Source organism: Garra rufa, chromosome 18, assembly GCF_049309525.1.
Source record: "Garra rufa chromosome 18, GarRuf1.0, whole genome shotgun sequence".
In the NCBI taxonomy this organism is placed as follows: Eukaryota; Metazoa; Chordata; class Actinopteri; order Cypriniformes; family Cyprinidae; genus Garra; species Garra rufa.
In genome coordinates, this window is record NC_133378.1 from 35,863,267 (window position 1) to 35,875,994 (window position 12,728).

A 12,728-nucleotide genomic window follows, 5' to 3' on the forward strand; every position below is an offset into this window, starting at 1 on the left:
GTTTATTGCATTATTTCAGTTTCATGTGTTGCCATAATGGTGTTTAGTTTTTGTGTGAATGACACTATAAAACAATATACAGTGCCTTGTGAAATTATTCATACCCCTTCATTTTTTTCACATTTTGTTATGTTGCTGCCTTATGTTAAACTACTTTAAATTACTTTTTTTCACATCAATCTACACTCCCTACTCCATAATGACGAAGCAAAAAATAGGTTTTTAACATTTGTGCAAATTTATTACAAATAAAAAACTGAAAAGATCCCGTTGCATAAGTATTCATAACCTTTTCTGGGACACTCGAAATTTAGCTCAAGAGCATTCATATTGTTTCTAGATGTTACTACACTTCGAGTGGCGTTAACTGTGGCAAATTCATTTGAATGACTATGATTTAGAAAGGCACACACCTCTCAGAAAAACAGCTGAAAATACATATCGGAGCAAAAACCAAGTCCTGAGGTCAAGATAACTGCCTGTAGAGCTCAGTGACAGACTTGCGTTAAGGCAATGATCTAGGGAAGAGTTCAGAAAAAAATCTGCTGCATTGAAGGTTCACAGAAGCATTATCCATAATGGAAGACGATTGGAACAACTAGGACTCTAGAAAATGTCTGCCAGCCCCCATCCAAGCTGACAGAGCTTGAGAGGTGAAAAGGTGAGGCGAAGAATGGCAGATAATTGCCAAATGCAGATGTGCAAAGCTTGTCACATCATACCCAAAAAGACTTGAGGCTGTAAAGCTTCAACTATGTACTGAGTTAAGGGTATGAATACTTATGCAATGCACTTATTTCAGTGTTTTATTTTTAATAAATTTGTAAAATGTGCAAATCTGGTTTGTGCTTTGTCATTATTATGGTGTATGGAGTGTAAACTGATGTGGGGAAAAACTAATTTAAAGCAGTTTAACATAATGCTGCAACAAAACAAAATGTGAAAAAAAATGAAGGGGTATGAATACTTTTGCAAGGCATTGTACAATATATTTTAGATAATTTAAAAGCTGCTTGTGATGGGCTTTGGTTCATCACATGACTTCACTGCAAAAAAATGCTTTTCTTACTTAGATTTTTTGTCTTGTTTCCAGCCAAAATATCTAAAAATTCTTGAATCAGGAAGGATTTTCTAGACGAGTAAAAATGAGTGTCTTGTTTTTAGTAAAAACAAGTCAAAATGAAGTGAGTTTTTTTTTAAAACAAGCAAAATAATCTGCCAATGGGGTAAGAAAAATCTAGTTGTCTGCTTGAAATAAGATTTTTTTTTCTTACCCCATTGGCAGATTATTTTGCTTGTTTTAAGAAAAAACTCACTTCATTTTGACTTGTTTTTACTAAAAACAAGATAATTTTTACTTGTCTAGAAAATCCTTCCTGATTCAAGATCTTTTAGATATTTTGGCTGGAAACAAGACAAAAAATCTAAGTAAGAAAAGCATTTTTTGCAGTGTTTCTCATCACCACTTGCATTTGGTGGTTATCAGTATATTACAAAGGTACAAAACAGATTTCAATACTTCAGTATTTTGGTAAATTAACATTATGTCAGTTAATGAAATTACAGCATTTAACTGTAAATTTAAGTAAAAAACCTAAAATGTTGCTACGATATTTTTACGGTAAAATCCGGCAACCACAGCCGCTTTTTCACCGTAAATTTTTATCAAAGGAGAGAGTAGCCTGTAGCATTAACTGAGTTCCCAACCATTGTAAATGGAGACATGTTACAAAGGATAATTGAAATTGCAGAGTCGGGGACACCATTCGTTCTACCCTCTCAGCTTTTAAATAATAAAATATATAGAAGGTGCAAAGTGTCATTCACACAAAAACTAAACACCATTATGGTAACACACATGAAACTAAAATAAATAATAATTCAAATTGTTTTCAGCCCTCATCCTTGTAGCAAGTAACTGAAGAAAGAACTCGATTTACTGAATCAAGTGAGCAGTAAGTCCTGCTTTAGCCAGCTCATCTTTCGACTGTAGCCCTGGGTATATATATATATACTTCACATCCATCTCCACCCCATCCACATCTCATGTGAGATGAAAGAGAAAAGGATTTTGGGTGACATAAGTTAATTTGAAAGATCTGAATTAGGAAATTAAGTCAAATTAATAGTCTTAGTTTAATTGTTGTGGATTTAAAGTGATATGATTGCAAAATTGCAGAATAAGGAGAAAACACTTATTTATAATGATGACAAAATAATGTTGCTAAAGTAGTCAAGGAAAGGTCACTAGTGTGCTACCCAGATACTGCAAAAGACAACATCATTTTAAAAAATATATTTAATTTTATTTAATCCTGAATTTAAGTCATTTATTATTTCTGCAGATCTCATTACAGCTGCCATTTTAAAGAGTGCTTTACTTATTGAAAAAATTGCCTGCATAATTTCCTGTGAAACATTCATACACATAATATAATAATCTATAATGATAGCCTACAGAATAAATGAATTCTTCTTATTGTTTTATTTTTGAATTATACACATTTTAGGTAAAAACCTGACATGCTGTTGTTGGAAATAATCGTTGGTTGCAAATACATAAACTGCTACCTAAATTTTGTTTTAAGTAGTGCACCTCGTTCGACTAAGGCGCATACAGTACATTATTTTGGGGAAGTAGCGTCACTTATCTTGAGCCATTATCACCATAAGCCTTTTAGGTTTGCATAGTAAGCTTCACTCATCTTGAGCTGCTAACTTGACGTGAGCCATCATCATCATAAGCATTTTAGGTTTGCATAGTTAGTGTTAATGCACTGGGTGTGTCCATGTGAAGTTTTACACTTTACTCTGTCAGCATTTTGGCTTTGAAATATGCACCCATTTTTTGAGTTACTTCATGTAAAATGTTTGTTCATAGTTCAAGTCAACAGGTTCTTCTGTCAACAGATACTCTTGAGGGGATGACATCAGAAGGAGATGAGGAGACATGTTGAAAAACACATTTTTTCCAGGTAAAAGAATTAGTACTTAATTGTTTAAGTATTACTATGAGGAATTGGGGGTCCTTATATAATTAAAAATAATGATGTAGATTAGATACTCTCATCATGCAGATCTGTAATGTAAGCCCACCTGAAGGATGTGATTTATACAAAACCAGTCTTCTTTTTTGGTAAAGCTTACCACATATTTTTCCCTGCCACAGGCAGCAGACTTGCACATCAGCTTGTAACATAAAACATAAACATAAAACCTGTGATTTGACCATGGCCTTAAACTAAATATTTTCCTATACCTTTATCAGCATGATTTGAGATGTTCAGAGGAATGGCATCTGACTATCTCTGCAAGGAGTCAATGATCCATTACACTTATTTGACTTGCAAAATATGTAATGTTATTCATTTTTACAATTAATTTTTTTTTTTTTTTTTTTTCAGGTTTTAATAAGATTTTAAATCTTAGAATTACAATGTAGTCTCAGGTTTTTGGTTGTGAATTTTGATGTGAATGACTTAAAATTGAAGGCTTACGCCTATACAATTATACGTGCACACACCTATAGGCAAACCTACTGCTTATATACACCCAAGACACTTAAAAATGGGTGTGTTTCTATATACATTTATTATCATTTGAATGTTACTGCAACATAGGCATAACTTTCATAATAGATGTTTCACAATTCACCCACTCTCTTTGGTTGGTCCAGATATCCTAATAAGTTTTGTAAAGTACTATAAAGTTATAGTGGAGCACAAAACCAGTCTTAAGTAGCACTGGTATATTTGTAGCAATAGCCAAAAATACATTGCATGGGTCAAAATGACCATGTTCCATTAAGAAGTAATATGCATTGCTAAGAACTTAATTTGAACAACTTTCTCAAAATCTTTATAAATTGTTGTCTCTCGGCCTAATATTGTCCTATCCTAACAATAGGATAACATTTTACTCATTTAGGCAAAACATGAATTGCTGTTTCTACAGCAATATACTCTTCCTCCTTACCTGATAAAGTACAACGGCCTTGGTGCTGATGTAGTGACCTATTGTGTTTTTCTCAACAGGGAGAAGACCAAAAGTCCCATCACATCTCAGCTGCCAGCAGACTCCATTATTGTTCACCTAGAACAGGCCTCATTCTACACATGGTAGTTCCTACTTAAAAAGAACCAAGAAATGGAGAGGAAAAACAAACAGTAGGAGAGTTATAGCAAAAATGAACAACTTCAAAGACTCTATAAATAGATATGTCTTTTAGGTGGTCATTTTGAAAGGCTGCAGTGTAAAAACATGTGTATTAAGTAATTGCTCAGACAATTAGAATTCGAACTTACTGTCGAAAAAAAAAAACAATTGAGAAAACTGTATTAAAGCATGTGAAAGAAGATCTTTCTGGGATGAACTACAGCTGCTCCAAAATAAACACAACAGCCTATAATGACCTCGTCTCCACCCGAACTGCCCATAGTGTGTGAAAATCTTTTCTTTGTGGTGAGACATGCAGGTTTGTCCTTTAAATGGTTCTTTTACACAAGTTAATCAGTCAAATGAATAGTGTAGAGTTAAGGAACATTGTTATAAAATTGCTCTAGTGCTGAGTTGTCATTTAGAAATGTGAATACAGGTAAAGCAGAACACTAGTTTGTCAGTGGCATTGTTTTGTATTATATGGCTCAAATGGCTACATCAAAGTAATGTCACAGTAGTTTGGGGTAAACTTTATGATGATTATTAGTAATGGAAAAATGTACACATGATGATAGATGAATAAGATTAGGTGACCTACTTTTATGTATTTGCCCTTCAGTAGAATAGGCGAAACCTACTCAGCAAATTTCTTATTTATATGAGTCAGATTGAAAGTTTATGACTGATACTGTATTTGTATCACGTAGAAATATTTGATTATTCTCTTAGAGCTTGCCGTCTGGTTCATACTGTCATGCAGTAAAATGCTGATCTTCAAACTAATACAAAACTGTGAAATTAAGCACTTTTTAAATTTGTATTAATGGCAGTTACGCAAAATGAACACAATATGAAAATGAATGGATATTATATATAAAATCGATAAATTAATAAGAACGATTAAGATCTGAAATTAGTTAATTATGCTATTGAGAGAGAGGGATTATGTTCTTTAAAGGATAAAACTTTGCCATAATAAATTATGCCTTTAAATGCCTTGCCTAGTGCTAGATTAAAATTTTATTAGATTAAGCACATAAACAAAAGACCACCATTAAAATATAATGTTGGCCATTAAATATTAATATGAACTGTTGTGATAAATACAAATATGCTTTCCTAAGATTCAGTCAATGCAGAGTTTGACCACAAAGTAGCATCTAGACCAACACAACCCTTCCTAAGACACAAGAAGAATTGTCTGTAGAAAGGAGATAATTAATGATAATAATAATAAATAAAATGCACCAAACATAGCAGACATTTAAAATGCTGAGCATGAAAAATCTAACTTTTTGGCTAGAAGTGATGTTGTAATACAGTGTCACTTTACTAATGGAGCCTGAAAGTGAACAATAGAAACTTGTACTTAATACCACAAAATAATTAAGAGATTTGAATCTCTGAGTAATGATTCAGAGTGACACCAGATCAAAAAGGTCAGTGACTTCTGTGTCATACAATTCTATCATGTTAGATTAAATATGGGTAAGACTCTGACTAGAGCATTATGATAATTGTCTTTAATACATAATAGAGCAATTTTAGGGGATTTTAAAATGCCTTAAGGTAGACAACCCTGTTTTTTTTTTTTTTCAACAGCACAGTGCTGTAAGCTCAGACCGCTTCTCCAAAGTTTTGCACTTGCACCATTTTGGTTTCCAGCCAATATCTTTATCTATGTTTTATCTTTACCACCCTATATTACAATAATTGTGCAGAAATGCAGGTATCTTCTGTTTCTTCCAAAGGGCAGTGCTAAATGAAAAAATAAAATAAAATAAAAAATAAAAATTCAACAAAATAATTCGGAATTCATAATTTTAAAATTCTACCTTTGTATTTAACGTTACCTGATATTTACCATGGGTCTGAGAGTAACGCAATTTCAATTCTCTGAATGTCCTGTACATGTGGCAGAATTGACAATAAAGTTGACTTTGACTAATAATTAGGCATCTTCATCCTGTTCAAATGTTTTCAGATAGACAAAATTGAAAAACAATAGATTTGATATTGGACGGATGACAGACAGACAGATAGATAAGATAAAAGAAACTTGATAAAACATTAGATTAGAAATTGGATGGATGGATGGATGGATGAATGATAGAAACAGACAGACAGACATATAAATAAACTGATAAAACAATAGATTTGAAATTGGTTGGATAACAGAGACAGACAGATAGTTAAAAAAAAAAACCTGATAAAACATTAGATTTGAAATTGGATGGATGGATGAATGGATGGATGGATGGACGGAAAGACAGACAGACAGACAGACAGATAGAATTGACAAAACAATAGATTTGAAATTGGTTGGATGACAGACAGAAAGTTAAAAAAAAACCTGCTAAAACATTAGATTTGAAATTGGATGGATGGATGATACACAGACAGAATTGACAAAACAATAGATTTAAAATTGGATGGATGACAGACAGATAGATAGATAGACTGCAGGCCAGTCAAGATTATCCACACCAAACTCTGTCATCCATGTCTTTATGGACCTTGCTTTGTGCACAGTCATGTTGGAAGAGGAAGGGGTCAACCCTTTGCATTGCACTTGGTGATGTATGGCTTGGATGCAGCTGCTCGGCCATGGAAACCTATTCCATGAAGCTCTCTGCGCACTGTTCTTGAGCTAATCTGAAATCCACATGAAGTTTGGAGGTCTGTAGCAATTGACTCTGAGGAAGTTGGCGAGCTCTTCGCACTATGTGCCTCAGCATCCGCTGACCCCGCTCCATTATTTTAAGTGGCCTACCACTTGCTGGCTGAGTTGCTGTCATTCCCAAATGCTCACATTCTTATAATACAGTTGACAGTTTAATGTGGAATATTCAGGAGCGAGGAAATTTCACAACTGGACTTGTTGCAAAGGTGGCACCCTATCACAGTTCCAAGCTGGAATTCACCGTGCTCCTGAGAGTGACCCATTCTTCCACAAATCTTTGTAAAAACAGTCTGCAGGCCTAGGTGTTTGATTTTATACACCTGTGGCCATGGAAGTGATTGGAACACCTGATTCTGATTATCTGGATGGGTGAGCGAATATTTTTAGATAGATAGATAGATAGATAGATAGATAGATAGATAGATAGATAGATAGATAGATAGATAGATAGATAGATAGATAGATAGATAGATAGATAGATAGATAGATTTAAAATTGAATGGATGACAGACAGACAGAAACTGATAAAACAATAGATTTGAAACTGGATGGATGCCTAAAGTTTAAAGGTTCAAAACAATTAAACTAAGATGTTCATTTGTCCAATTAATTCTGTAAAAGGGACCATTGCAATTAACGTGTGACTCAAAACCCTTTCATCTCTTTTCTTAGAAGGACAGTTACTCACACTTTTCAGCTATGAACTGTGGTTGGGGTGGCGATGTAGTATAAATATCCCGTCTGATGTGGAGACAAAACAGCACGGGCGACGAGCTGGTTAAAGCAGGACTTACTGTTCACTGCACTATATCAAGTTTTCAGTTCAGTTACTCTTGAACGGACAAGGACCAAAACCATGTAAGTAATCATTTCAGACATTGTTTGAAACTTATTATTAATTGCTATTAGAATGCTGACATCTTGAATTCAAAGGCTGTTTTTGTGTGGTTAACAATCTAACAACATCTTTAGCAGGCTATTTCTGAAGTCTCTATTTCTGGTATGATTGTTAGTTCATATGGTTATATAGTTAAAAATTTTGGCCTGATAATTTTGAAAACAGCCTAATGTTCATATAAGCAGACTCTGGTTAGGATGATATGTATTTGCTTGAGACCTTTATGAATGGTTAACCAACTACTGACCAATTTTCTTTCTTTTTTGCCCAGCATGCCTTTTGCATACAACCCATACAGAAACCTCTACAACGTTGGCCGTTTCCCAGCACTTCTGGACGATTGCTGCAAGAAACCATCATGCTGCAAACCGGGTTACACCAACCCTTGCGTTACCAGTTGCGCTAACCCATGCAAAAGCCCTTATGGTTACTCTTATGCTAATGCTTACTATAACCCATACACTACCCCCTATGGTTACGCTTATGCTAACTCTTACTATAACCCATGTGCTACTCCTTGCGCTACTCCATATGCTACTACATGTGCCACTCCATGTGCTACTAAATACGTCACTCCATGTGCTACTCCTTGCGGTACTCCATATGCTACTACATGTGCCACTCCATGTGCTACTAAATACGTCACTCCATGTGCTACTCCTTGCGGTACTCCATATGCAACTACGTGTGCCACTCCATACACTACTTCATGCGCTACTCCTGGCGGCTTTGCCGCTACACGCCATGATTATGAGAAAAGGGAAGTCGTTGTCAAGGAATATGTGGATGATTGCACAGGCACACGAGTCTGTGGAGTTGAGAGTAAGAGTCTTTGTATTTTCTTTGTCCTGCAGTGCATGATGGGAAACATGTTTTTCTTACAACATGTTCATTATAACTCAGAAAATTTTTTTGATTGATCACACGTTACCTGCTTTCTGCTTTTACATTTTCTTAGGTTCTCTCCTCCGGGTGTCTAAAGTCGACCTTCTCAAATGCAGGACTGGACCAAATCGTCTGGAGCATCACACAAATTATTTCTATGAGGATCAACTCATTGTCCGCAGAGGACAGTGCTTCAACATGTGGGTTGATCTGTGCCGTCCTTTCAATCGCAGCTGTGACAAGCTTCACCTGGAACTCTCACTAGGTTAGTTATGACCGACAGAATGTGGAAACATGCTAAAAAAAAGACATGCACAAGAAGAACAAATGAGGAGCTGAACCACCATTTCTAACATCACCAAAATCTTGTTCTTCTCTGTGTTTTACAGGTCAAATCCCATCCATCCGGGATGGCACTTTTGTGACCGTTCCAATCGTGGACGAATTCAAGAGAGACTGCTGGGGGGCGAAGATTGTGGAAATAGCACAAAACCGAGTCAAACTGTGTGTGAACTCTGTTCCGACCGCTTGTGTTGGACGATACCAGCTCAGTGTCGTGACAAACTGTGCAGGAGGCAGATTCGCTTTACCATATGCTCCTGAAAATGACATTTACATGCTGTTCAACCCCTGGTGTAAAGGTACGTGTTTCATTACATTTTAAAATAAACCTGAATATATGTTTAAAGTTGAAAAATCTGTTTAATGTTCTCTTTTTCAGATGACTGTGTGTACCTGAGTGATGAGGCGGAGAGAGCAGAGTATGTGCTGAATAACATGGGCAAAATCTACTATGGAACTAAGCAGCAGATTGCCTGCAGATCATGGAACTTTGGTCAAGTAAGAGCCAAACCTTCACTCATTTGTAACAAAAGTGCCTACATGAATTAAAGGTAAGTCAGACAGACATTGTGAATCCACTGATTTCAGTGGGAATTGTGTGCAACACAAAAATGTTTTTCACATCCCATTTCTCATCTGAGATATAATTTCACAGACAAGCTCTACAGTTTAAAATGTTTATGCACAAGACAGCATGACATTTATTTATTTTTTTTTCCTTCAAATTGTCTTACTGTCTGATTTTTAGTGTGAGGAGGGAATCTTGCCTGCATGTATGTATGTGTTGGAGAAGAGCTGCACCCCTTGCTCAGGATGGGGAAGCCCCATTAACATTTCCAGAGTGGTGTCTGACATGGTGAGTCTTTATTTTCTTTTTATCAACACCATGATTTCATGCTGGAAAGCCTTTAAATGATCTGATTTGTTCTTTTCTTAGTGTAGTACTTTGTATGAAGTTTGCTCAATTATTATTGTTGTCAGGTCATTGCAAGAAAAGACTGTGGTGTTCTGATGGGTAACTGGTCAAACTGCTATGGAGATGGAGTTGCTCCTACATCCTGGTGCAGCAGCAGTGCCATCCTGAGAAAATACCACAAGTGTGGAGGAGTACCTGTCAGATATGGGCAGAGTTTGGCTTTTGCTGGAGTCACCAACACATGTGAGATTTACTACTGATTGGACAAGGAGAAAATTTAAGAGAGAGACTGCAGATGTAATGCATTTATTCTTCTTCTCTTTCTTGTAGTGTTGAGGTGTTTGGGCATTCCTGTCCGTCCAGTCTCAAACTTCTGCTCTGCTCATGACACTGATGTTAGTTTGACAACTGACGTCTATTTGGATGAGAAATTTCAGCTGATCGATCACATGAACCGTGATTCAATCTGGTAAGTGTTGTTACCGTTTGTGATGTCATAAAGAGTTTCTATGAATGTCCCTGAAGTGTTTCTATTTCATTCTTCTTCTTCTCCTCCATGTAGGAACTACCATGTGTGGAATGAGGCCTGGATGACCCGTTCAGACCTGCCCTCTGGTTTCGGAGGTTGGCAGGTGATTGATGCTACTCCTCAACTGACCAGCCAGGGCTTCTCCCGCTGCGGCCCCACCTCTGTTGCTGCAATCCGCAGTGGCCAGGTCTTCCTGAAGCATGATGTGCCCTTCCTTTTTGCTGAAGTGCGTTAATTTCTATAATTTAATTATTTATTTTGATCATTCCATCATACATTGATTATAATGACATGTGACTTATGATTCCTGTTTGTTTGTGTTCTAGGTGAACAATGATAGAGTTTACTGGCAGAGGAAATGTGATGGAACATTTGGTGTTGTCCACATTGAGAAGAATGTAGGAGGTCACTGCATCAGCACCAAGGCTGTCGGCTCAGATCAGCGCATAGACATCACAAACTTCTACAAACACCCATGTGGTAAATACGACATTCCCTAAAACATCTGCTCCAGCCCTTAACACATTGAACCATGGTGTTCACATGAATTATGAAGTTTGCTGTCTCTCCTGTGATTCATCGCTATGTAAATTTTACTCTTCCTTTCATTGATTAGGTTCCTCTGAGAGGTGCTGTGCTTTAGACACAGCCGTTCGTCATGGCTTGAGGAGATGCGCATACCCACTGCCCTGTGCTGAGGATGTTGTCTGTGAAGTCGGCCTGAAAGGGGATGGACCATGTATAGGCAGGGATGCAGTGCTTACCATCAATCTAAGAAACAAATGCAGCTCACCTCGAACCGTCACCCTCTACAGCCAGGCTGCAGCCACGTACTACACCGGAGTCAGGAGTGCCTTCCTCAAGAGAGACCAGACTATCATTGAGCTCAAGCCCTCTGAATGTGAGAAATTATAAATTTTTGTAAGAGTTGCAGTAGATGAGACCACACAGTTGGTATAAATCAGCTTATTAGTAAAGAAACTAGTAATGACAGCAGTATTCATTCAGTATTTGTCACTTTTCCCCACTACAGGCAGACCTATGGACTGGACCCTGAGTTATGATGAATATAAAGAGCACCTGGTCGATCACGCCTCACTGAGGCTCAACCTCTTTGGACACGTGGCTCAGACTAAGCAGGTTGTGGCCACCCGGTACAACTTCAGACTGCGCACACCAGACCTTGTCATTGCTGTAAGTTCAAATTTATGGTTTAATAACAATAAACTAACTATATTTAGGAGCATAGGATGAGAAAGCCCTGTCCCCTACAGATTGCAAACATGTCAGCAGTGTGGTTTTAGGATCCCCAGGAAGAAGTGCATTACAACAGTCAAAGCAGGGAAATACTAAAGTATTATTAAGCCTTTCGGTCACAGAAAGGGATAGCATAGGGCATAGTCTAGAAATGTTTCTGAGATGAAAAAGTTTGTTCTTAACAGTGTAATGCACATGTGGGTCAAAAGACAGGCTTGAGTCAAATATTACTCAGTCTTCTCACTATTAAGACAAAACGTGTTGTGACATTATCCTTTTCATCCACATTTTGACCAGGCTTAGAGTGTCCTTTTCATTAAAATGATAATTAAGTCCAAGTGGTCTTAAACGCAATCCAAGGGGAACTATGTAAATGCTAAAAATGCCTGAGGAACACCCGGGAGGGACAGAGCCGATCTCAGACCTGAGACCACTAATACAGACAAACTATCAATAATCAAAGAGATATGATCTGAACCAGGTTAAAACCATCAAAGAAACACCAAAGACAGTTTGAAAACGGTTAAGTAAGAGATTGTGATTGACAGTACTTAACTGTCTTGAATGTGTTCTTCTCAGCCTACATGTGATGCCATCATGGGTCAAGAAGTCCCATTCAAAATCACTTTCCAGAATCCACTGCCTTGTGTCCTGAAGAACTCCGTATTCCGCTTTACTGGACTTGGAATGCAGCGTGCCAGAGTTGTCAACTATGGGTAAAATGAATTTCATTCATGTTTTATTTGAATGATACATTTAATTTGCATTATTCTGTTTAATTTTCACTTAATTAGATGAATTATGATTGCTGAACTCAAAAATTGCTGCTAAACAGTGATTCTTTAATCCAAAAAAAGTCAAATATAATTATAGTAGTAATAAACACTCTTTTTGTTTTTCTTTCTTTCACAGTGACATTGCAGGACACGCCTCAGTGTGCCTGAATGAGAAGTTTACTCCCTGTTGTCACGGCCCACAGAAACTTCTGGCATCATTCGATTGTCCTCAGCTCACTCAAGTGCATGGATTCTCCGACCTTGTTGTCAGACAGCGCTATTAA

At 37.0% G+C, this 12,728-nt stretch overlaps 1 protein-coding gene across 1 annotated transcript; it reads left to right on the plus strand.

The window, feature by feature from the left end:
- The first annotated feature begins 8,011 nt into the window (after positions 1 to 8,011).
- LOC141290631 (protein-glutamine gamma-glutamyltransferase K-like) lies at positions 8,012 to 12,728 on the plus strand. Its single transcript, XM_073822739.1, has 13 exons — positions 8,012 to 8,561; positions 8,698 to 8,889; positions 9,014 to 9,265; positions 9,346 to 9,464; positions 9,715 to 9,822; positions 9,948 to 10,125; positions 10,213 to 10,351; positions 10,445 to 10,637; positions 10,738 to 10,891; positions 11,028 to 11,312; positions 11,445 to 11,605; positions 12,248 to 12,384; positions 12,581 to 12,728. Exons 1-13 carry the CDS (start codon positions 8,012 to 8,014, stop codon positions 12,726 to 12,728), a joined length of 2,616 nt encoding a protein of 871 aa, XP_073678840.1.